We start from the raw sequence: 24,788 nt of genomic DNA on the forward strand, positions 1-24,788 counted from the left end.
CAGGTAAAGACATACTCCAAGCATAAATCCATATTTTTTATGCGTAGAGCAAAAGCTAAAAGTGAAATAAAAAGTGGCGGAGTATAAAGAAGACAGAAACCAGAGGAGATGGTGAGCGGACAAGTGAGTGTGCAAGTTAAGTTGGGGAGATGATGAGCCAAGCAGGGGATTACCATGGCATCCCTCCCAGAAGGCGGTAGCTAAGGCTAAGTTCTCGCATTCAGAGAGACACTGAACACGGGCTCATGCGCACTTTCCACACATGTTGCACACGGTCGCACGCCTGTAGATGGATCCAGTTCCCATTCAGAGCAACATTCTAGCCTCAGAACACGTGATGTGTCCTATTTACTCTACCCTCCAAAAGCCTGTAAACAGCTTGAATGTACAGAGGCATTAAAGTGGAGCAAAGTGACCACAATAATATTACATGACTTTGATACCAATTATAGTCTGTCTCTGTTATTAGAGGCATGCTATTATTTAATTTGTCCCTCCGAATAAAAATCTAGAGATGCATCAAAGATTTTGCGGATGATCTGAGCGAATTTTGAAAAGAAAAGAGGACCCTGTAGCACCAGTAGCATTGTTACTTTTCAGTTGAAACATTCCTGTGAAACCGCTGACAATAACAAAATATGTAATCAACTTCTGCCATAATAACATAACACTGCCCAGTATATGTGCAATGGCTCCAGTTTAAATGCAGTGAAGCTTAAAGGATGCACATGACTAACCAGCACTTTAGCTGATGTTGTTTAGTTTCCTGTGAGACTTCAGCCTAGCAGCAGCGTAATCTCCTTCCTCTTTGACCATAAATCTAGGCAAGGTAGGGTATTAGCTGTCCAAAGGCAGCTGGAAAGACCATTCTCACTATTTCACTTTCCCTAGGAAGCTTCACACCTTAAAGGCCAGAGCTATATATTTGCACCTTTCTGTTTGCTGGAGGTGTTTGTACGCATTTTGCGCACGTATGTAGCTTTCTGTGTGGGAGCTCTTGCTGTCTGTCTGACAAATTGAATTAGGTTGCCTATCACTGTCCCTGACCCCCCCTCCCTTCCCCGTTCACTTTTTGTCTGTTTGAGTGAGCATGCAGAGTGATCCAGGGAGTTAATTACAGTGGGTGCCTGTCAGGCTGGAACAAAAACCTTGCACAGACAGCATAACTCGGGCGGCAGAAACCAGACTGGTTCAACCCAGCCATCCCAGACTGGTCCGGCTAAGCTTAACCCAACCACTCTCAAAGGACCGGGGCAACTATCAGGACAGAGGTTTAATGAATGCCAGCTTAGATATTTGGCAAACTGTAATGTTTGCAGTGCACAGCAAACATTACAGTTTGCCAAATATCTTAGAAGTTTTTTTTTTGTTTTTTGTTTTTTACATTTTGTCATATTACAACCACAAACTTCACTGGATTTTAATTTAATTTTATGTGATATACCAAGAGAAAGTATTGAATAACTTTCAGGCAGGAGAGCGATGGATGGTTTAAAAAAATTACAAAAAGAAATCTTTTAATTTTGGCTTGCATTTGTATTCAGCCCCCTGAATTGAAGAACCATATCTTTTTTTTTTTTATTCTATCAAAAATCTGCCCAGGGAGGCATAAGAAAGGGGACATACAGGGTATAAGGCAAAATACAACTTATAACATTAGTTGCACCATGAACTAGTTTTCTATTGCTTCTATGACTGTCGACACCGCATTGCTTCTTCTGTGTGTTAAATACAGACCCCCTTTTTGTTGTTCCGAATAGTGACACTAGGTTATGTGCTTTGTGCAGGACAACATCCTATCAGGACTAAAAAGCTTCCCTTTTCTTACTAAGGAAAGGTCTTCCCATAGGATGATGCAGCCACCAACGTGTTTCACGGTTGCTTCCAGGGTAATGTGCAGTGTGCATTTAGGCCAGATAGTTCAGGTTCAGTCTACATGTTTGCTGTGTCCCTGACCTGCTTTGTGACAAACTGCAAATTAGTGTTGTACCAATACCAATACCAGTATCAGACGGGGTCCCGATCCAGCACTAAAATGGTGGTATCGGCATCGGCGAGTACCAACAAAAAGGGCACCGATACCATTTTGATGTTTGTTTGTCACTTGAACGCAGCCTTCTCTCTCCCGACTAGTAATATACATGTTATACAGGTTCATGAAAGTTGCACTATTTTGGCATTTGAGAGCCAAAACTCAGGGTTTAAAAGAGTTTATTCAATTATTAATGTCATTTTACTGTCTTACTGTTGCACTACTATTATACATGTTATAATTTCACGAATGTTGCACTATTTTGGCCTTTGAGAGCCAAAAGTTTATTCAACTATTGTCACCCATTCCAGGGAGGCAATAAAAAGTTCTACTACCCTAAGTAGTATGCAGTTCTTCATATATACACACACACACATCAATTTCAAACAGATGGTATCGATATCGGCCAATACTGCACAGCCAGGTATCGGGTATCGGGGCCAAAAAATGCCATCGGCGCAACACCACTGCAAACATGATTTTTTTTGTTGTCTTTTAACAATTACTTTACTTCTTGCAACCCACATAAAGGCCAGATTTTTGAAGTGCACAAATAATAGTTGTTCTGCTGACATATTCACCCACCTGTGCTGGGAAACCCAAAGCTAGTGAAGGCCTCTTGGCTGCTTCTCTGGTTATTGTTCTCCTTATCCAGCCTGTGAGTTTATATTGATGGCCGTGTCCTGGTAGAGTTGTGATGCTGCCATAGTCTTGCCATTTTTTGGTGATGAATTGTGCTGTGTGAGTTATTAAAAACTTGGGGTGCTGCTTAATATCAGTCCATCTTTGAACTTCTCTACAACTTCATCCCTGACCAATCCGCTATGTTATTTGGTTTGTTCTCTAATGGTTCTCTAATGTTCTCAAATGGTTTCTAAGAAACATCTGATGCCTTCAAAGAACAACCAAAAAAACTTAAAAGGCTTCTTAATGTCTTGCTGTTTTTAGTTATGGTTACTAAATATCTGCTTTGTGTTAAATACAGGGCTAGTTTTTAAAGAATAGTTTGTGTATTTTTACTCTTTTTCTGCGGTTTTACGACACTAGCGGCTCGTTTTTCACACAGTAGGCTGACAGGAAAGAGGGTTTGAGAGAGGGGGGATAACATACGGTAAAGGACCTCAGGCCGGAATTGAACCCAGGTCAGCCGTGTCGAAGACTTAGGCCTTCATATATAGGTCATGCACATTATTTCTGCACCAATCTGAGATGCGAGTGTCTTAACATTCACACTTTTCAAGCAGTTTTAAACAGATGGCTTACTGAAGCCACTCAGTTTCTCTGGACCGACTGAGGCTGCCTGACCACCCTGCCCCTCCCACTCCTGTCGTTCCTTAAAACACGAGACCAGCTTTGAGTGAGGCTGACTGTTGATTGGCTGCTGTCTATCTTTATGTGTTTGTTTACTGATGAGGAGAACTAGCTAGGATGATGTTTAATTCTGGTGTCAAGCTGCGCAATACATCACAAATATATCCTCATTGTGATGTTAGTGTGTGCAATATTTATATCACAAAGGACTGTTTAGAGAGCAATAATTGTTGGCACGTTATGAACTTGCATTTTACATCCTAATGTAATATTTAGGCAGTTGGACAAAGTCTCATGGCAGCAGAAGCTGACACCGTCCTCAGAGGACATTGCTCCAAATGCTAAATGTCTTAGAGTGTAGGAAGTACAGATGAGAACAAGAGGAAAGGGGAAAATAGGCATATATCACACCAATATTAATGAATTCACAAGATTTTCTTTATCATGTAGTCCAAATGCCAAGGTTCATATTCCCAACAGAATCTGGTACGTCGAGAGCACACACTTGGCAGTAAGAGCGACATATATTCACCTTCAAGGTTTTATGTAAAGCCTAAATGTTGTTTTTGTGGAGTAAGCACACTTTTGTAGTTTCACAGTCCAGTCAGCCAAACCCTTGTTACGATTAAGTTTACCACTATCTTTTTACCAGACAGTATTAGTGCCATGCAAAAAAGATTAATGCAGATAAGAAAATTCATTCCTTTTTCAAGATAAAACCTAGAAGTGAAGTTTGAAAGCAAAGAAAAAATCTTGATGTAACATTAATGCCTTGTTGAATTGGATATTGTTTATATTTACAAAATTATGAGGATTTTATTTTAGCCCATTCCTTTGCCTATGAACCATGCCTGTTTAAGATAAGAGATAAGACGGTTCAGAGGTAAGCAATGAAATAAATGTAGGCATAAACTAAAAACATGTTTCTTTCAGCTACAATAGGTGCATGTGTGTGGGTCATGGGGAGAACCTTTTCCTGTTCAAGCTGCTCATTTGTGTCTAGTGTGTATTTAGGCCTATATCAAATTCCTTTTTTAATTTATGTAATATGGTCAAAAGTGAAGAGGACAGAGGTGTTGTCAAAGGAAAAGGCAGACAACTGGACGGCAGGCAGAAAGGAAAGCGTGTGGAAGAAGTCAGAGATAATAAAGCTGCAGATTATTTGGTTTAGTGAGGGTCAGATAACTCAGATGAGGCTGTTACTTGCCCACAGTTCCATAAGTCCAACCAACCAGAACCAAGTCATTGTAACAGAGTCCTTACCCATATAGATGTTAAGCTTTCCATTTCAGTGGTACCAGAATATCCCATGTAATAGCTTATAAGACAGAAGCATTAAGAGTTCCTGTTGTGTGATACCAAAAGCCACCATCCCTTCCCAGTCGACACACACCCATACTTTTGAAAGCTTGCTAAGCGACTGGGTGTATAATATTTATATATAACATTTATCCTTTTGCTTGGTGTGACAAATGGTGAAGAAATGAGAAGTCGTGGATTCATTTTGCTTTTGGTGATCAAGGAATAGTTAGGTTAGGTCAAATAAATGAAATACCTCATTGATGTGTGACTAACAATAAAGGAAGCTAATTCAAATAGATTGTAGCTGAACTGAACAGACCAGATTTTAATTGATCCAATCCAACTGGGCAGACACAGGTCCATCCGGGTCACTGACAGTTGGCGAGTGTCCCTGGGGCTATGTTCTTTCACTAAGGCCTTTTATTACTTGACCTGCAACAGAGATTCAATTGCTAACTATTGCATACAGCATGAACCACATAACGGCTCCATTAGCTGTACATCCTTCTCTTGAATCAATAAATTCAAAGTACTTACAATGCCCTAACTAGTGTTTAAGATGACAAAGTAGGAGCCCTCTAAGTCAAATTTTATGTGAAGTAGTGGTCCCTTTGGTATTATACAACAGATGAATTGTTTCAATGCATACTTTGTTTCTGGTTTGTGATTTTAAACTTGATATAACTGAGATGCAATGTTCTTGATGGATGCTAACAAGACTCTTTGCATATTGATGGTACAGGGGCCAATTTTTGAATATGAAGTTAAATTCTCGCCTTAGCTCACACACTTACATCTATACTCTATTGCAACGCCTATACTGCATGGCAACGCACAATTGTCACCCTCCTTAATGTACAAAAATGTACAAATACCTACTTGAGGATTGAACCTCCCCCTTTTGTTGACCCTATGATGCGCTAAGCCTTGGTTATCCGTCTGTGACTTCTCCAAACAAGAGACTAACCTGAAAGTAATCTCCCTGATGTACGACACTGATGCAGTGTTTGCTAAAATAGATGTTTTAGGGCCCGCATGCTTTCGTATTCATGACCTGAACCTCTTAACATTTACCAAAAGTGCCCCGGAAGCCATATCCTGTCCATTTACCCCAGTGTTTTATGAGGCTTGTTTATAACCTGTAGGTTGACCTTCTGCTCTGCCAGATGTCTGGTCCCAAAAAAAAAAAAAGTTTCTGTTACTGCTACAGTCTGCTGTAGAGGGACTACATGATAACAAAGTTACAAGATTTTTTTGGGGGGTCATGAAAAAAAAACAACAGCACAATCCAAATATTAATGATATAGTAAATTATACGCTTCTTTATTTAATGAATTATTCTTTCATCATGCAGCTTCCCAGTTTTTGTCTGCGTTTGGGTCCTGCTCCAAACCCAGCAGATCTGACAAATCTTTTTCTGGTTGACTAAAAAAGTGATGGTGAGATGAGGCCTCATGAGGCGTTGAACCACTTCAGCAAGGGGTTCATTTCACGAAGCTTCATTTGCACATGAAACCACCTACTGGCCGAGTGCGTAATCACAGTCAGCAATATAATCTGTGGCGCTTGCCTGTATTTGTATCCTTTAAGGCCCTTGGAAATTATAATTAATAAGTTATAATGATTAATTTTTCTTGTTTTATAGACACTACTCTCCCCTTTGAAAACAGTTGTTAACGGGGAACTGATGATGCTGGCATGCACAAAAATGCAAGAACAATTTAGTGTAAATTGGGGCACAGTAGTTTTTGCCTCTCCCAGTACTGCAAGGAATTTTCCATTCTGCTAATATTGGGCTCTGAAAGGTAGAGCTGGACTTCAACTGTGGCATCAGCAGTTACGTTTTGCGTTTTTCTTTCCTCCGTTGCACCTGTGTCCAAACGATACCACAGTTTATTACCTAAGACTAGGGCTGGGCAATAAATCCAATTAATCAATTAATTCAAATTTACAATTTTTTTTTTTAAGATTTAATTTTTGGAAAACTGGGATTTTGTTTTGCAAATGCACTCATTGGGTTGAATATTATGTTAGGAAAATATATTGTCAAAATATTGAAAAGGGGAAACTTTTTTTTAACCATAATACGAGCCGCTTTAATTTACTCACGGTATTTTTTTTTTTATTTTTTATTTTTTTATTTTTTTTTACTAATTTTTAAGTTCGTTTGAATTTACACAATTGAAGTGAAGCTTGTTCTTAGCTCATTGTGTAATACAACTAGCAGCAAACATTTTGTTACATTTTCATTGTTTACAACGGCAGGCCGCCATCTTTTTTTACAAGCACAATTCACAGCTTGTATTTAGTTGCACTTTAAATTCAGGCCAACTCCTTGATGAAATGCTTGGAATAAAGCTTTTAAAATAATTTGTTTATGGAAACGAAAAAAAAGAATAAAAAAATCGATGAATCGGATTAGGTATAAAAAAAATCGGAGACTTTATTTGTAAGCCATAAAGCGCAGCCCTACCTAAGAAAAAACAGAATAACATGTTAGCAAGTGTTATAATAGAAATGAGTGATCTCAAAAGTAAAAATGATAGATTACCTCCAGTGATATCAGGAGAGGTGGAAGCCTGGCCGATTTCCTCTGAGCTCTGTCTAGAACCCATAACGATCACACACTCTGAGGTCAGTCGCTTAATTGCTTCGGTGGCTTTAGTCTGGCTCATAAAACCTATGACTTTGAATCTAGGGTCAAGGAGGGTAGCTAGGGATAGGATGCTCATGGACTGCGAAATCGTAAGTTTTGCCCGTAGTTGCCTGATGAGGTGGTCTGTCTGTAGAAATATTTCCTCTGCAGACAGCTCAGCAGGGTCGTCAAAATGGAGACAGCAAAGAAAGGCACCCTCCTACAATGATGAACTCCTCTGATGATAATAAAGGGATGTCAGTTTGTAGGCCAGCTAGCGTACCTCACCTATAAATAAATGAAGAAACGGTGAAAAATACAGTTCTTGAAAAGCTAATTTACCTAGATTTACCCCTCCTTATTGGGAGAAATCAGTCAAAAATGTTACTACATAGGTGGAATCCCTCCCCTTTCCTCCATCTCTGTAAGCTACCGTCCCTTCTTTCACCTAAAATCTCCAAAGTACCAAAATGATATCCAAACTCTACTATCCAAGCTACCAAAACCTGAACTTACAGGAACTCTCCAACAAACACCCACATTTTGACTCAATACTGAGGCGCTTAAATGCCCGTCAAAACTCACAGGCAAGCTTTCCGAAGCAGTCACATGGCACGGCTGGGTAGGGAGGCTTTGGCCATCATCAATTTTGGCTCCACACCTAAATGAAGCGAGCCTCGACACGTGCTTCTCGGAAACGCCCCTTCCATTACTCGACAGACGCTTCAAAGCCTCGGCTCATCTCATAACATCCCTACTAATTAGAAACGTAACTATTTTTTAGCTCTGCTCTTTACTCGATATTACAGCAAAAAGCCCCAATTTGTCTGTCCACCCCCCTGACCCAGAGGGGCAATCCTCTCTTTTCCAGTTTAAAATCATGGCCTTAGCTGACTCTCATCCTGGCTGCTTCACAATCAGCAGCAAACCGCTCCAGTGCACACTGAAGGTCGTTGCCTGAAGATGCCAACAGAACCATATCATCTGTAAAAAGCAAAGGAGATTCTGGGGTTCCCAAACCTGGGACACTCTTTTCCAAGACTTTTTCTTGAGATTCTGTCCACGAACATTACAAACAGGATCGGTGTCAAGAATCGGCCCTAGTGGAGTCCAAAGTGCACTGGGAACAGACTCGACTTTGTGCTGAGGATGCAAACTTGGCTCTTGCTTTAGTCATGCAAGGTTTGGATGGCCCTTAAGAGCCACTCAGACTCCCCATACTCTTGCAACACGCCCATCAGAATGCCTCGGGGAACATTGTCTGTTTGATCTTGAGAGGCTTTCGCATGATTTCCCGTCTGACATCTGAATGATCCTGAGTCTGTTTGTGTGTCATGTGTTGTGTTTGCCATTTGACCAGACACCACACGCTGTACGAGCAACCCTGTGATATCTACAATTTTTTTTATCATTACGTGTGGTGTCTTTAAGGCTTTAATAATCGACCAATTATTTTGAAATCTTGCCATGTGAACCAGCACATGGCGTTCGTTATGGAGATTACGTGCCTTACACTTAAGTCCAACAATGTAACACCGCCCAGGTTCAGATTAGGGAAGCTATTCGTCCTGCTTGACCGTTTCCGCATTTCCTGAAATAAATATGTTCAGGTTTTTTTAAAATAACATAACATATTTATACAGATGGACTAGATATGTTCTAATTCTCCATTCCTTGTAAGATACTATACTTTGCTACACATTCAGTGCTTTGCATAAACCTTTTTACATATTTCAATCTACCACAAATTGCTTGCAATGGTACTTTGTGAAATGCATTTTAGGTTAATGACATTTTTAAAAATGCCGTGTCAATATTTATGTGTTTTCATTGACCAAATGGCTACAGGGGTTATAAGGAAGCTGTCACAGTTCTACTTGCATAACAAATAAGCAATGGTAGCACTCTAAAGGCTCACAGCTGTGTTCTAACTACACCTGCCCAGAGGCACTTGACACAGTTGTCTAGCAGGGTTGACATAAGGAGTTCATGGCTTACACCTTTTAGTATTAATCTCAAGAAAATGGGTTGCGTCTAATTTTTTCTCCCATCTTTTATGCAGCATCAGATCTAAATTTCCACCTGCTTACCTAAGTATTATTTTAAGAAGAAAACTACACTGCTAGGAACACATTCTTCCACAGAAAATTACATCTAGCGAAGATACTTCTTACTCTTGCACATACTTTAACTACCCCAGATATATATTGTTGAAAATACCCCAAGTTCTTCACACAAACTGAATCTCACACACCGTTGGTAACGCTGACAGGAGGAAGAGCTCTTTACAACAAACACTCTCCTTCTGTTTAGACTGCATCACACGTCCTCTGGCCATTTTTTTTCCTTCCACATCTTGCTTTAGGGTAATCATTTTAAAAATATCCTCTACTAAGCATGGTATGCTCTGGTTTAAATTGTAAAGGTGAAAAAGAAGTCTTCTTTAACTTGTCTGAAAGATCAGGTGTAGCTACTATGCAGCATGTTGAAACCTTTACCAGTTGTACATTGCAATTTAAGGGCTGCATGTATTGTACTTTTTCTATTATTAAATCAAAAAAACATATTGAGTTTATGTATTAAAGAACATGTTTTATTATTATTATTATTATTATTATTATTATTATTATTATTATTATTATTTAAAGCAGGGGTGTCCATACTTTTTCAGCTTGGGAGCTACTTATAAGATGTCCAACTAAAATGATCTACTTACAGCAGCGGTCAACACCTTGCTGCTCGCGGGCACCAGGTAGCACCAAGGACCACATGATGTGCCCTCAAGCCTGTTCTAAAACTAGCACAATCCTCCAGTGAAATGCCTCTAAAATGTTATTTTACTCTGTTGGTCGACTTTTGTAAACACACTCGCATTTATATAGATTTAAAAATGACAATATCTAAAAAAAAAAATGAGTATTGCAAATATGTTTATTGGTTTATTGAGCGCTGACTTTTCTAATTCAAAGGTCAGTACCAGTAGCCCTTTGTATGACACAGTACCACTGAGGTAGCTCTCACTTTGAAAAGGGTTGGCGACCCCTGACTTACGGTGAAAATACAAAACATAGAGTTATTATTCTATATCATTATTTTATTATGACAATTCAATATTGTGTATTCTCTTGTTTTCCCTTTTCTCCTGTGGGGATAAAGTATTTTTATTGAATTTGAATTAGAATACATATTGGTGTGTCTTTCATAACTACATGAACCCACATTGCACAATACATCTGTGTGTACATTGCTTGTCCTTACCTTACTCTGATGACTTGCACTGAATGACATCAGCCAAAGGCCACATGGTCCGGACAGTAGCTGCTGATAGCCAATCTCAAGCACACTTCCAGGGGATCTTCAGACATGGTAGAGCAGTATTTTGACTTAATAATCTTCATGTGGGAAAAGCCTGATTCACATAAATAGGTGGAACCAAATAATGCAGTCAAGGAAGTGGCACATTTCCTCATGTTGGGGTATTTTCCCTTTATTAGTAAGTTCCAGAACTGTCCAAGAGCCCTGGACTTCAGCTCAATGTCAGCTTGCAGAGTCAAAACTTCATTCTCAACACAGGAGGAGTTCAGTTGAAACAGCGTTGCAATTTTTAATGCAACTGAATCCACCTTAGCATCCTTCCGAAAAGAATAGCACATGAAAATAGCAACTGGCTCCAATAAAGCAAAGTTTTGAAAGCGTCTGTCAAACTATGACAGACAGTACTCAATATGCTCTGTGTACTGTGCACTGTCAAGTTGCTCAGGCGTCTTGAATGTTGCATCTCCAGCTCCGACGCAACATTCTGGAAATTTGCCAAATCATGTCGCTGCAACTTTGAGAATAGATGTTGCATCTTTCTTTTGAAAGCATTAACTGAGCTGATCACAATCTGTGCTCGACTCTCTCTCATACAGTTTAAAGTTCTCTTTAGGGTTCATCTCTCCAAAACTCTCAAGTCTGTCTCAATTCCTTTCCTCTGTCTCTGACAATTGTGACAAATGTCATGCACCTTCCTGTAATTTAACTCATATGTTTTATTCCTGTCCATCACTCCATAGTTTTTGGCTAATCTACTTTGATACAATGTCAAAAATACTCTCAGTAGTCATCAAACCTTCTCCCCATGTTGCTATATTTGGGCTTCCGGAAGAATACAAACAGTTTACTTCTAACCAGTTGGATATTTTAGCATTTACTTTCTTACTGGCAAAACGGCGTCTTCTTTTTCATTGGAAGTTAACAGTTCCACCCTCTTGCGGCCAGTGGCTTATAGACACCATGTCTTTTCTAAAATTGGAAAAGATAAGATATTCATTGAAAGGCAACTCTGCTAAATTCTATAACTTATGACGCCCTTTCATGACACTCTTTCATTCTCTTCAGTCCCCTCTCCCAGATTAGGTGATGCACCCTACCCCACACCTAGCCTCGTGAGACCATCCTGATCTCGCGAGCTTTCAAGGTTTCACTCGCAGATCAGTCTGGCTTCTCTCCGTTAAAGAAAATCTGGAGCCGTTCACCAAACGAACGTCCAATCAGCGTTGGCTTTGAGGCGGGTTGAGGTGTGACGCAACGGGAAGCGCGACAGTTCAGTCTAAAGAACATGGCGGCTTCAGCCGATGAAACTAGTGTTAGTGTGGCTATCGAGCAAGTTTTATCGGAATTACAGAGTATTTCTTTGCTGAGCTAACGAGCCTTTACCTGCAGCAGCAAGAGTAGCTTGGCTTGTGGTTGTGTTTTCGTCGTCGCTCGTAACAGAGCGACGACGAATCTGATTGGTTTATTTGGCCCGTCTATCACCAACATAGGCCAATCACCTAACCAGTATTTTCGCCCCTTCCCAAAATTACTTCAACGGAAGGTTTCCAGATGGATAAGCGGAGCAAATCTATCTGGCGGAGTCAGGTAACCCCACACCCACCCTTAATTTTAATTTTGTTTATTTACTTATTTTTATTCTATTTATTTATTTATTTTACTTTATTTTATTTCTTTTCCCTTTTTTTATTTCTTTATTAAGTTTTGTACACATTGTATCCTGTTCAGTTTTGTAACGAAGGGAAAAAAACAACAACACAGGAGCTAAATTGTATGCCTTTTACTATTTTACTATTCATTTATATGTATGTTCGACATGGCATTCCTTGTCATTTACAGTTTAAATTATGTTTGTAATGTCTCTCTTCCTCCTAATAAAAATATTAACACAAAAACTGAGCTGATCACATTGATCACAGTTTTGTGTTTTCCTTGCAGCTCTACATTAAGGTCGTTCAACGTGTTGGTAAGAGCGGTTAAAAAGCTTAGAAGCCACTGGTTATCATTTAATTGTCCGTATACTGCATGTTTGGCTACAAGTAAAAACTCCTTAATCTCCGGACAGAGCTCTCGAAATCTTTGCAGGAATTTCCCTCGTCTGAGACATCAACAACTCAAATAAGGCCGCAGCCCGACTTCTTCCGACATCTTTGAAGAGATCTAGCTCGAATAGAGCAAACGATCTTTGTTGCCACATCCATAATCTCTTTCATGTTGAGCATTTTAGCGCATAACTCTTGTTGATGTATTATGCAGTGATAATTGAGGAAGTCTAGGAAAGGATGGTCCTCCCTACACTCAGCAACAAAACCATTTGAGCGGCCAACCATCGCAGGCACTCCATCCGTGGTGATGGACACGAATTGCACAATGGGAGCTGGGGGGTTTTTCAATAAAGGTTTTGAAAGACTGGAAAATGTCCTCTCCTCTCGTAAGTTCTTTTGTGGGCAGTACTTTCAACAGCTCCTCTCTTGCATTCATGTCAGAAAACACCATCCAAATAAAAATGCACTACTGGGCTGTCTCACTCACATCTGTTGACTCGTCTACTCGCAGCGTAAAAAACGTTGTAACTGTATTACTCGATAGCTGGAGAGGTTTGATTGAAGATAATATTTCTGATTTGTTTCCAAGTCCCAGAACAAGGAATCAGCAGCTTCAACAAATGCCTCTTTTATCATCACTCCGTCTTGAAAGGACTTCTTTTGCTTAACAATTAAGTGACTCTCCCAAAATGATGCTTTGGTGGCTGCCTTCACTTTTGTGGTCAGATGTGAGAAAAATGACTGCTGTCCGGACAACTGGGATTTTAGTTCTTTCACCTTTCTCTTTCTCAGCTCGCATTTCGGGAGAAAGTCAATGCCCTGGTTTTTATGAGCAGTCCAAAATTGCCGCACCACATTTCTTTTCTTTGAAATAGCAATGGCACACTGACATATGCAGCAAACGCACTTAGAATGGGACATAGTGGGGAAAAAAGTCCTCTTCCCATTCCTATAGGAAGTGGTAGGCTTTAGGCTTCTTATTTGGGCCAGCTACGGCACTCATTTTTATACCTTTTCTTAAATTTCATTGTAAATTATTTCTAGGCTAGCTACGTTCACAGAAACAGAACAAGTTATCACGGTTTAATGAGCTTGCGTAGGTGGCCGACCCGAGTGACATCAGATTGGCTTGCTTGTATGTCGATCAAGACAAATGTAATAGATGGATTATAGCTTATCATCCATGCCCTACTTTTTGATCTTCTGCTATCTACCCACACTTCCTTCGTGATCGACCAGTAGATCATGATGAACGTATTGGGCCCCCCTGATTCAGAGCATATTGTTGCTTAAAGCATTCACATTACGTTCACTTAATTGAATGCTTGTAGAGTTTTAATTCTTTCATCGTGTTTTCATAACTGGTCAGCTTACCAAACCTCGGCAGATCTGCAGAACATTATGGTTGCGTTGGAAGGCAGCTGATAATGGGACCTTTCTACACATTTAACAATTGATTACGGTTGGTTTAATTAAAAAGAAAATCTGATTAGCTTTGTACACGAGAGTCTTTGATTGCATTACAGTATATTAGTGTGCAGTGGCTCCCAAGTGTCCACAACCCTTTAAACTGCCAGGTGGTGTAAAAAAGGAATACAAGGTAAAGAATTTAAAAGTTTGATCACATTCTAATATGTCATATATTCTGTGTAGTTCAAATATTTTAGAAATAATATACATAAAAATAATATAATGCAAATTAAACATTAAACAAGGAAAAAAAAGGGGAAAAAAGAAAAAAAAGGAAAAAAATAAGAAAAGAAAAAAAAGAGAAAAAATAGGGAAAAAAAGAAAAGGAAAAAAAAGAAAAAAGAATGCAAATTAAACATAAGTGAAAGAAGTAAAACTGTACTTTCCATGATTATGAACAACATAAATGGCAGTAAAATATAAATAATATAAATTGTGCTAATATAGAAATAAAATGATAAACTTTAATATGTAATAAATTAGGGATGCACCATATTAGAAAATCTTGTGATGGCAATAATATTGGTAAAGAGCAGGATGACAATAACACTTTTTCTCAAAAAGAAATTTGGCTTATCTGCGTGAGCCACTTAATTTAATGCCATTAACTTCGGTGCAAGGGCTTATTTCTTCGTTGACACCTTCTCAGTCCATGTTGATGTTCAAACTGACTTCACTGTGGACGGCGGCACTGGTGTTCAGCATCTTCTCATTCACAATCAGCTTCAGCCTTGGAGGATCTTTGGTTGTTCCTAACATTATATTCTTTCATCTGCGGCTGCCACTTTGGGTCAGATTAAGAATCAAGAATATTTCTTGTCATTGTGTGACCATAATAAAATTATGGTGAGACACAGGCTCAAAACTCGCACAGATTTACGCATAATACACAGACACAAAACAAGACATTATGTTCAATTTGAATGCACTTACTTACTGGGAGACTAAAGTGTGCGAATAGTCCTTAGCATCTGGTAAGATTTAAATGTTTGAGTCAAAAAAGACAGACCGTAGTCACTTTACAGATGATGTAAATTACTTTGCATTAATGTATCAGACAACCATTCCCAGAGTAGATAAAAATGTGCAACAAATCGTTATCAAAACTAGAATGTTCAAGTTAAAGAACTGTGCAATTTGCATTGATGCTCAAACAAACACTCTATGAAAAGCTAAAAGTGTGCAAATAGACATTAGCATGTGAGAGACTAATTGATTTTCAATAAAATCAAGAACATGTGGAACCAGTAGTATGTTTGCATCATGTAACAGACAATAACTGGGCTTTGTGCTTAATTTGATTCTCAGTAGGGGACAATAGCCCTTACAGCTTTGGAAAAGAGACTGTTTTTTAAGGCTATTAGCTTTCGATTTAATGTTCATGAATCTGATGGAAGAGGGACAAACAGTGCAATTCCCTGGGTGGGATCTGTGGCAATACGTCTTGGTCTGGCCCTTCTCTGGACCTGTGCAGCATAAAACGTGTCTAGATCTTGCAGATGGCATCCACAGTCCCCTGTGCCGACATCACCAGATGCTAGATCCTTCCTCTCCTGTGCCATGCAGCTCCCACACCGTCACAATGAGACACAAGATGCTTTCGATTGTAGCTCAATAAAAGTTTATGAGCAGCTGAGTCCAGTCCGTTTCAGTTTCCTGAGAAAGAAGAGCTGTTGTTAGGCCATTATTCTCTAGGTGCGCTATGTTCACAGTCCAGGAGACGTCAGAGGAAATGTGAATGCTCAGGAACTTCATACTGTCCAAAGCTCCACCACCTCCCCCTGTATGCAGAGAGGAGCGTGTTCAGTGTACCTGGAAATCCTGTAGTCCACCATGACCTCCTTGGTCTTGCTGGTGGATTATTCCTGGAGCACCACTGTGTCAAATTCTGGACCTCCTCTCTATAGTCGGGTCTAATCATGCAGTGGTGTTGTCCGCAATCTTAACAACCATATTTATAGGGTGGTTAGCAGAGCAGTCGTGTGTGTGAAGAGGGCAAGGCTGAGGACACAACCTTGTGGCGTTCCGGTGGTGAGGATCAGTGAGGCAGATGTAAGTTTCCCTATCCTCACCATCTGGGGCCTGTTGATGAGAACATCACTGATCCAGGAGCAGAGTGGTGCAGATAATCCCAGATGATTTAAACTTGGACATGCTTTGGTGTTCCAGTTGAACAAAAATGTCAAACACGTCAGAACTAATTTTCGAAGGCTAACATTAAGCTTCCCTAATAGCCTCCCCAAAGCCCTGACCTCAATCCTATTGAAAATGTATTTAATGCAGTTAAAACTGGGCTACATGCCAGGAAACCAACCAAGTTAAATAAGCTTTCTGATAAAAGGACTGGTCAAATAACCAGTATCATACAGCACCTTGCTCATGGCAACAACAACAAAAAAAAAAAAACATGTGGTTTCTTAGCAGTTTGCTAAAATGCGTTTATCCAAAATTAGATTGGGTTCATTTACATATTTCAGCCAGTATTTATAATTATGAAAACTTGCAATAGTTTGCTTGTGAATTATGAGAAAGGAACAGTTAAAATGAATCATTAAAAGCCAAAAATGACATTCATGCCCAGTATGAGTGTATGTAAACATTGTTTCTTATAAAGAATTGGTTGTGTTTTGTCATATTAATATATGAATAGAGGATTGCATCAAACAAACACACCGTTTTTCTGAAACTGTTTGTTTGCTCATCTGTGAGTTGGAGTGTGAAGGGTAGGTTTGTGTGAATATGTCTAGACGCAAATTAACAAGTTCATAAAAACACTAAATGAACTCGGCGTGGCCTTTGCTGACCCCGAGGCTGTCTGATGTGCCACTCAACAAGGCAGAGTAGACGCTGAGGAGGCTGCAGACAGAGACACACCGGCAGGCTGCCTGTCTGATTCTGTGCCAGACAGTGAAGCAGGGTGATGCTCCGTATGCGGAGTGAGACAGAGGACAGAGACGCTCAAACAGAGACAGCACTTCCTGTCAAAATAAGGCACATATTGTTCTCCAACACACTTTTGTTTGCACTTGAGCTAGACAAGATTTAGACAGAAAATGGGCTTCGCTACTCACTTGAAAAACAGACAAAACATTTTTGGGAAGGTAGGAATATGCGGCATTACGATTTAAGACAAAACATTCATACGTTACGATTAAACTTGAGACTGATTATGAGTTGGAAAGAATAAGGAATTCACAATCATACATGGGTTTTTCTTTTGTTTAGTTGTGGATCACTTTTCCCCCAGGACTACTTTTGTCCCACAATGGGGGAATGCTGGCCATGAAAACTACTATGGACGTCTTGACTGTTTCTCTGATTAATACTCTCCCTGCTATGTTCTGCTGGCTTAGCTGTTTTGCCGTACTCTCTCCATTATCACAATAGATTGAACACAGCACTATGAGATGTTAAAAGCTTAGGATATTGTTTTATAACCTAACAGTGATGTAAACTTCTCCACAGCTTTCTCCCTGACTCGTCTACTTGGTTCCTTGGTCTTCATTATGCCATTTGCTCACTAAACTTCTCTAATGAAACCATGAGGCCTTTATAAAACAGCTGGATTTATACTGACATTAAATCACACACAGGTGGACTGTATTTACTTCTGAAGGTAACTGTTTCACTTAAATTGGGTATAATACACATTCAAGGGAGACTTGTGGATTACTTTATGATGATCTATGACAGGAGATCCCCCCAAAATACATTAAAGGTCGTGGTTTAATGGCACAAGGCGCACAAAAAGTTATGATTACTGTCTGCTAGGTACCATGGGCATTTTCTTTATTGGTACCACTACGTAGTTACTGTTTAGGGGAAAGTGTGACTTATTGTTAGACATAATAGTGCTACATAGCGGCAAGCGTTCTTTCCGACACACTTCGGTCCCCTGTTCAAGGGGAGGGGGAAGGAATTGCCTTCCCTGCTAGTATTTCCAGAAAAGCACACTGAACGCACAGGGAGGGAAGGGAAAAAAAATCCAAATGCAAACAACCCAGGGTCTGCCGCGATGAGAACAAAAATAATATAGATAGATTCGCCCTTCAAAGATTGCAATACATGATTGTTCATTTCAGTTCATTTTATTTCTTGCATATTTGCACCCAAACACCTGCAGGGCTCTGCCGCTCTGATTGGTTTTGTTGAAAGCGGAAAAAAAGCTCAACATCAATGGAATTGATCAGTGGAAAGCCGGTCTTATGATGACTGCTATTCACGGCTTGTTTGACTGTGACAGGACAATCAGACAGCCTCGCTTGCTTTAAAGTTGGACCCATTGTATTGTTGTTAGGTTTTCTGCCATTTGCTTGTATTTATCAACAGGTACCCATTTTAAACCATGAAATCCTTCAGAAGTGTGTCCTACCAACGGGCAAAACCACAGATATGCATAGCTTGTTTGCTCACATATAGCATAAAATAATGCTCGTTCATGCAAAGTTTAAAAAAATGCCCTTAAGGGGACATCCATGATTTCATCCACTGTAAAACACTGGCTTGTCAATATTATAGTTTCCATTGTATCATTGCAATTACATAGTACACATTTTGGTAAATGCATTTTTCATTTGCAAGGGTTTTATTTGGGTTTTACCATGGTATTGCTCCTTACTAACAAGTGTTCAAACAAGAGGCTAAGATAGGATTCAATCAGGGATGGATTATGTAACAATAAACTGATCATTAGGGAAGAATATGTTCACTCTAAATAGTCTTTGTGCTGGTGATTGACGAAAGATTAGTCAGCGGCTGTCTCCGTTTTCTAGAATGTTGCATGACCGTGAAATGGATTTCTGCAGCGCTGGTTCTTTGTACCACATTGTCAATGTGGTGCAGCTGCAGTAAAAATTTGTTTTTTAAAGCTAAAGCTTGGGTGTTGCCTAGGCTTTGCTGCATTTCTGCACCGCTAGCAACATCTAGTGGCATCAGGAGTTATTGCACACCTTCAACCACATTTTTCAGGTAGCCTTATGATGTTATGAATTCATGAATCGGATTTTTTTCAAAGTAATTTGTGGCTAAAGAAAATCAATGGCACAGTTTACTTGCTGTTATGAACGAGGTCATGTAAATAAGTGTGAATACTCAGACGATTTATCTTTGCGTGTACTTTTTACCGCAGGACCGTAAGCTGACCAAGGCGGAGCAGCAGCGCTTCAAGGAGGAGGCAGAGATGTTGAAGGGACTTCAACACCCCAACATAGTCCGCTTTTATGATTCCTGGGAGTCTGTGCTCCGTGGAAAGAAGTGCATTGTACTGGTCACTGAGCTCATGACATCTGGAACGCTCAAAACGTTAGTTCGTCAACTCTCTGATCTTCAGACTCAGATTTATTCATTTAAAACAGAACCAGTGCATATTAATGCGGTACTTTAATAATCCCAAAGGGAAAATATATTAGGCCAGATTGTAGTCCAAGGTTCATTTCCATCTGGTTCTTCCTTGGGAGGTTGATGCTAACATGTAACATGTACACAAAAGGCATTATCTATATTATAAGAGTTTACCTAAAATGTAATTACAAAGCACAGCAAAACAATGAAAACACAAGGTGGAGAACACAGCTCACACACAGCCTAACAGAATAGGTGAAGCCCACACTAGCACTAAAATTGAACAAGGTTGAACAAATTCATTACCCATACCTGTTGCACCTTTTAGGCAAGATTGATTAACTTATATCGACAGAGCTATTGCACATATAAAACATAATAAAAAAGCTTAACTAAAAAACTATTGCACACATAAAACATGATTAAGAACATTTTATGATTCTGTGATAGCCTCTGCTATCCGTTATAGTGTTGTCTGCTGAGCCCCAGGCAACACAGAGCGAGAGAGGAAGAGACTGAACGGGGTTACCGTGGGTCCTTCATCCCCACTGCTGTTAGACTACTCAATTCTACTTTATGACAACTCGTGCAATATTTGCAAGCCAATGATTGCTATTCTAGCAAGGCCACCTTGTGTACATGTACATATGTATATGTATATGCATGTATCTGCATATACTAATTTCTTTATGTTTGTTGATTTATTTTATCTTATCTGTATATCTCTGCTTCTTACTTAATTTTGTTCTATATTTCTTAATTATTTTGCAAGCGCTGATGTAACATATGAATTTCTCCATTGTGAGATCAATGAAGTCTTATCTTATCTTATCTTATCTTATCTTATCTTATCTTAAGACACAGAAGTCCAATAAGTTATAGCACATAAAACATGATTATTGTCTCCTGGGTTGTCATACTTGATATTAAAAGGGAATTTTTAGAGGTCTTTGTAATTGCAGCAAATCTGATCATCTCAAAATAACTTAACAGCAATGTAGTTTTAAGTTATTTACTGTAAGTTGCTTTACAGTAAGTGCTCTAACAGTTATGACTAAGACATAAACATTAAGGAAAATAAATACAATTTCAGTGATATTTGGATTCTTTTGTTCCCTTGTCTTCAGTGTCTTGGTTATTGATCTCCTTGTTCTTTGGGGTGACAGCATGTATTCTGTTTGCACAGCTACCTTAAGCGCTTCAAGGTGATGAAACCCAAAGTCCTGAGAAGTTGGTGCAGACAAATTCTGAAGGGCCTTCACTTCCTTCACACCAGGACTCCACCGATCATCCACCGGGACCTCAAGTGTGACAACATTTTCATAACAGGCCCCACAGGATCAGTTAAGATAGGTGACCTGGGACTTGCCACCCTCATGAGGACCTCCTTTGCAAAAAGTGTCATAGGTAAGATGTACACGCTGATCGGGCATAACATTATGACCACTGAAACGTAATGTGTTTACACTGATTATCTTTTCTACTTGGCATCTAGTAGTGGATGGGATACATTAGGTAAAAGTGAATATTGTGTCCTGAAAGATATCCTAAAAACAGGGGAAATGTACAAGGATAAGGATTTAAATGTGCTTAAAAAGAGCCAAATAGTGATGGCTGGACAACTTGGTCAGAGTATCTCACTTTGCATTTCCAGTAATATTTTCAGGCTGTTTGATTGAGTCTAATTGATTAGATTCCTACATCTAAAGCAAACAGTGCCGAAGATGCTGCAGGTCACAGAGATTGTTGGTCAAACTATAACGGCAGATGAGAGAGAGGAGTAACGGAAATGGGAATTTATTGCAAATTGTATTTTAATACCAACTAATATTGTTGTCACAATATTTAACTATAATATGATGCTTTCCTAATATCACAAAACCTTAGTGCATTTATTTATGTATTCTTTTTTAATTTCCTTCATAATAAAACAAAACAACAATCCTTGAAAAAAGGTAAAAAATGAAATTATGAATGAAACGAGCAAAAGGAAGTATAAACTTATAATGTTTGCCCCTACTCACATAAAATAAAAATAGAAATCACCAAATCAGAGGTCCATTGGTAACAAATACCAAGACACATAACAAAACATCATCTTAATCACTAATATAACCCTTCATCATAATAATTATCACATTCCTTTTAAAAATAAAAAAGCTTAGACTGCTTCACCTCACCGTCAAGATCATTTAACAAACTAACACGCTTAACTAAAATACATCTTTCCATCAGCACAATTCTGCATCTATGTTTTTCTGAAGATCTCAGTTCCTTTTAAATTATGTTTACTTTCCCTTTTAGTAAATCTGGTTTGACTGTTTGTATGATCTCTATATCCACTTCCATTGATAACTCTCACAGCTGTTTTCTGTAAGAGGGTTATGGCAGGGACCTCCAACTCCAGTGCTTAAGAACCACTGTCCGGCCACCCTTAGATGCATTGCTGTTTTAAAACACCTGAATAAAATGAATTGGTATATTATCAGGCCTCCGGAGAACTTGTCCTGATGCTTGGGAGGTAATTCAACCACTTGATTCAGGCGTGTTAGAGCTGGGATGCATTTCAACCTTGCAGGATGTTGCCTCCTAAGTACAGCATGTTGGAGACCACTGGTTAATTGTATTTAGTATTTATCTTTGTGGCCTGTTTTTTTATTTAAAGCTGCTTTCTTGTTTTAACAGGAACCCCAGAGTTCATGGCTCCAGAGATGTATGAGGAGCACTATGATGAATCTGTGGATGTTTATGCCTTTGGGATGTGTATGCTGGAGATGGCTACTTCAGAATACCCTTACTCTGAATGCCAAAACGCTGCTCAGATCTATCGCAAAGTCACAAGTGTGAGTGCCTTTGATGGAAATAACCCTGAGCACTCCTAATGATAAATAAAGTGTTATTTTTGAATAATATCTAAGACATCTGAGCATAAAAGAAACTCTTTAAAATATGTAGTTTAAAATCTCCAACTTTGTTTGGGCCACTCATGTTTCTGCAGGGTATTAAACCAGCCAGCTTTGATAAAGTAAATGACCCAGAAATCAAGGAGATCATTGAAGGCTGCATTCGTCAGAACAAAAGCCAGAGGTAAAGAGCTTTTTGCTTCCATACCCGTAAGCCCTTGGAAAAAAAAAATTTATTGATCACACTCTTGTTTGTTTCCTCCTTGTCAGACTCTCTATCAGGGACCTCCTGAATCACGCATTCTTTGCAGAAGACACTGGAGTCAGAGTGGAGCTGGCAGAAGAGGACACAGGCACTCAGGATTGCCTGGCTCTCCGGATTTGGGTTGAAGACCCAAAAAAGCTGAAGGGGAAACACAAGGACAACGAGGCCATTGAGTTCTCCTATGACCTGGAAAATGACAGTGCTGAGGAAGTGGCTTTAGAAATGGTGAGATATACAAACACTTTCTGAGTGATGATCTAATGGGGCGGAAGAAATTCTCCTCAATTTGATCCGACAAAACTTAAGTAGCAGTCAAAAGGATTTAGTACTCAGCTAATTTAGGAACTGCTTACCAGAAACTAAAAACTACCCTTTAAGTAATCCTTTTATGTCTCACTTTTCACAGGTGAAGTCAGGCTTCTTCCACGAGAGTGATGCGAAAGTTGTGGGAAAATCCATCCGGGACCGAGTGAATCTGATCAAAAAGTCAAGAGAGCGTCGGCAGCAGCAGCTCATTCATCAAGGCTTTGATCACAGAAGAGACTCTACCATCACCTCTTATGTCTTCTACCCTTCATGTCCATCTTCACTAATGGTTGGGGCAGCTGGACAAACAGGAGGTGGTGAAAGTGGAGCTGGAGGTGGGCTTCTGGAGTCTGGAGAGCTGCCTGAAGTAGACCAGCATGTCAGGCAGCAACATATCCTTGGTCTGACCACTCTTAGCCTTCCAGGTAGAGTGCATTGCTAAAGTATTCATAATCTTGACGTGTTTCACTTTTTGTCACATTGCTACCAAAACAAAAAAACATCACAAAGAAGCACATGACTGAAATGATAAAAGGCTTGCAGCATTTGTGTAAAGCGTGCATTTGCATTCAATTCACTTTACTTGGACAAAAGTAAAGTGAATTCGCAAAGCACTGTTCAATCTATCATCTGAAAATGGAAAGAACACGTTTACATCCCAATAAAGGTTGTAACATGAATGAATCTTCAAGGAGTATAAATACTTTTTTAGCGTACTGTAATTGATGTAACCTTTATACCAGAATCAGAATCAGACATACTTTAATAATTCCCACAGGGAAATTATTAAAGTATTAAAGTAAAGTATTATTAAAGTATATATATATATATATATATATATATATATATATATATATATATATATATATATATATGTGTGTGTGTGTGTGTGTGTGTGTGTGTGTGTGTGTGTGTGTGTGTGTATGTATAACTATAGATCCAAATAAAGTGATAGTGACATTGTGCAAGATCAGTGCAAAGAATTAATAAAACTTGAACTTTGTGAGTTTTAGAACTTGATAAAGCATTTGTAATTACACTGTTTAAGTTTTTTACTGTTATTTTTTTTACTCAGAAATTGAAAGTGTTGGGTCTGCCAGCTGCGAATCCTATGCCAGTGGGCAGAGCCTGGCTCTCTCACTGCAGGGGGAAACTCACTGCCACTCCCAGATAACTCCTCAACCTCTGGTATGTGTAGGTCTATGCTTAAGCTTATTAACAGTAATAGAAATCAGTTTGGTTTTTAAATTGTTGTATGGATGAAAGAGCTGGTGCTCACTCATCTTCTTGTGGTACAGATCACTGGTGCGTTGGCTGAAACTCAAATGCTCTGCGCTGGCGAGACTGGAAGCGTTCCAACTCTGCCTCTTGTTCAGGGTGTTGGTATGTCCAGCGTGTGCATCCCCAAGACTGAAGTGGGACCTGTCGGCCAGGCGTTTCTTCAACCCGGTGTTGTTGTTCCACAGGTATCCCCGAGTGTAGCGCAGCAATACTTTCAGGTGAAAAGGATGAGAATATCTATTTAAATAAAATCAACATTTACAAAGGGTCAGAGCATTGCTGCTAAAGGAAGTAAATGAAAGGTCTCACTACTCTATGCCCTTTGGCTCTTTTCTTGAATAATTACTAAATATTTAATAACAACCCTAATGGGCTCTTAACTCTGAAATTGCTGTGTTTTGCAACAGTGACCAGTGCTTCCCACAGGATGTTAGTGAACAGAGATGGCGTGATGCAAGAAAGTTAGGAAATTTATAGCCTACTAATGTACTAATTTATGCTACGCTTCCCCAAAGTGCTATTGCAGTTTATGATCCAAGCTCCCTATCCAGCATAAAACTCTGTGGGAAACACTGTTCTCTGA

General features: G+C 39.4%; 1 protein-coding gene across 1 annotated transcript in view; it reads left to right on the forward strand.

The window, feature by feature from the left end:
* The window catches only part of si:dkey-151g10.3 (serine/threonine-protein kinase WNK3), a 56,405-nt gene that overhangs the window by 13,524 nt on the left and 18,093 nt on the right, over positions 1-24,788 (forward strand). The window contains exons 3-10 of the mRNA XM_021318484.2: positions 19,239-19,411; positions 20,637-20,857; positions 22,136-22,293; positions 22,449-22,537; positions 22,624-22,843; positions 23,025-23,349; positions 24,000-24,112; positions 24,223-24,423. Coding sequence (XP_021174159.2) covers positions 19,239-19,411; positions 20,637-20,857; positions 22,136-22,293; positions 22,449-22,537; positions 22,624-22,843; positions 23,025-23,349; positions 24,000-24,112; positions 24,223-24,423 — 1,500 coding nt within the window. The remainder of the gene's footprint in view (positions 1-19,238; positions 19,412-20,636; positions 20,858-22,135; positions 22,294-22,448; positions 22,538-22,623; positions 22,844-23,024; positions 23,350-23,999; positions 24,113-24,222; positions 24,424-24,788) is intronic.

This window comes from Fundulus heteroclitus, chromosome 1 (assembly GCF_011125445.2).
Source record: "Fundulus heteroclitus isolate FHET01 chromosome 1, MU-UCD_Fhet_4.1, whole genome shotgun sequence".
In the NCBI taxonomy this organism is placed as follows: domain Eukaryota; kingdom Metazoa; phylum Chordata; class Actinopteri; order Cyprinodontiformes; family Fundulidae; genus Fundulus; species Fundulus heteroclitus.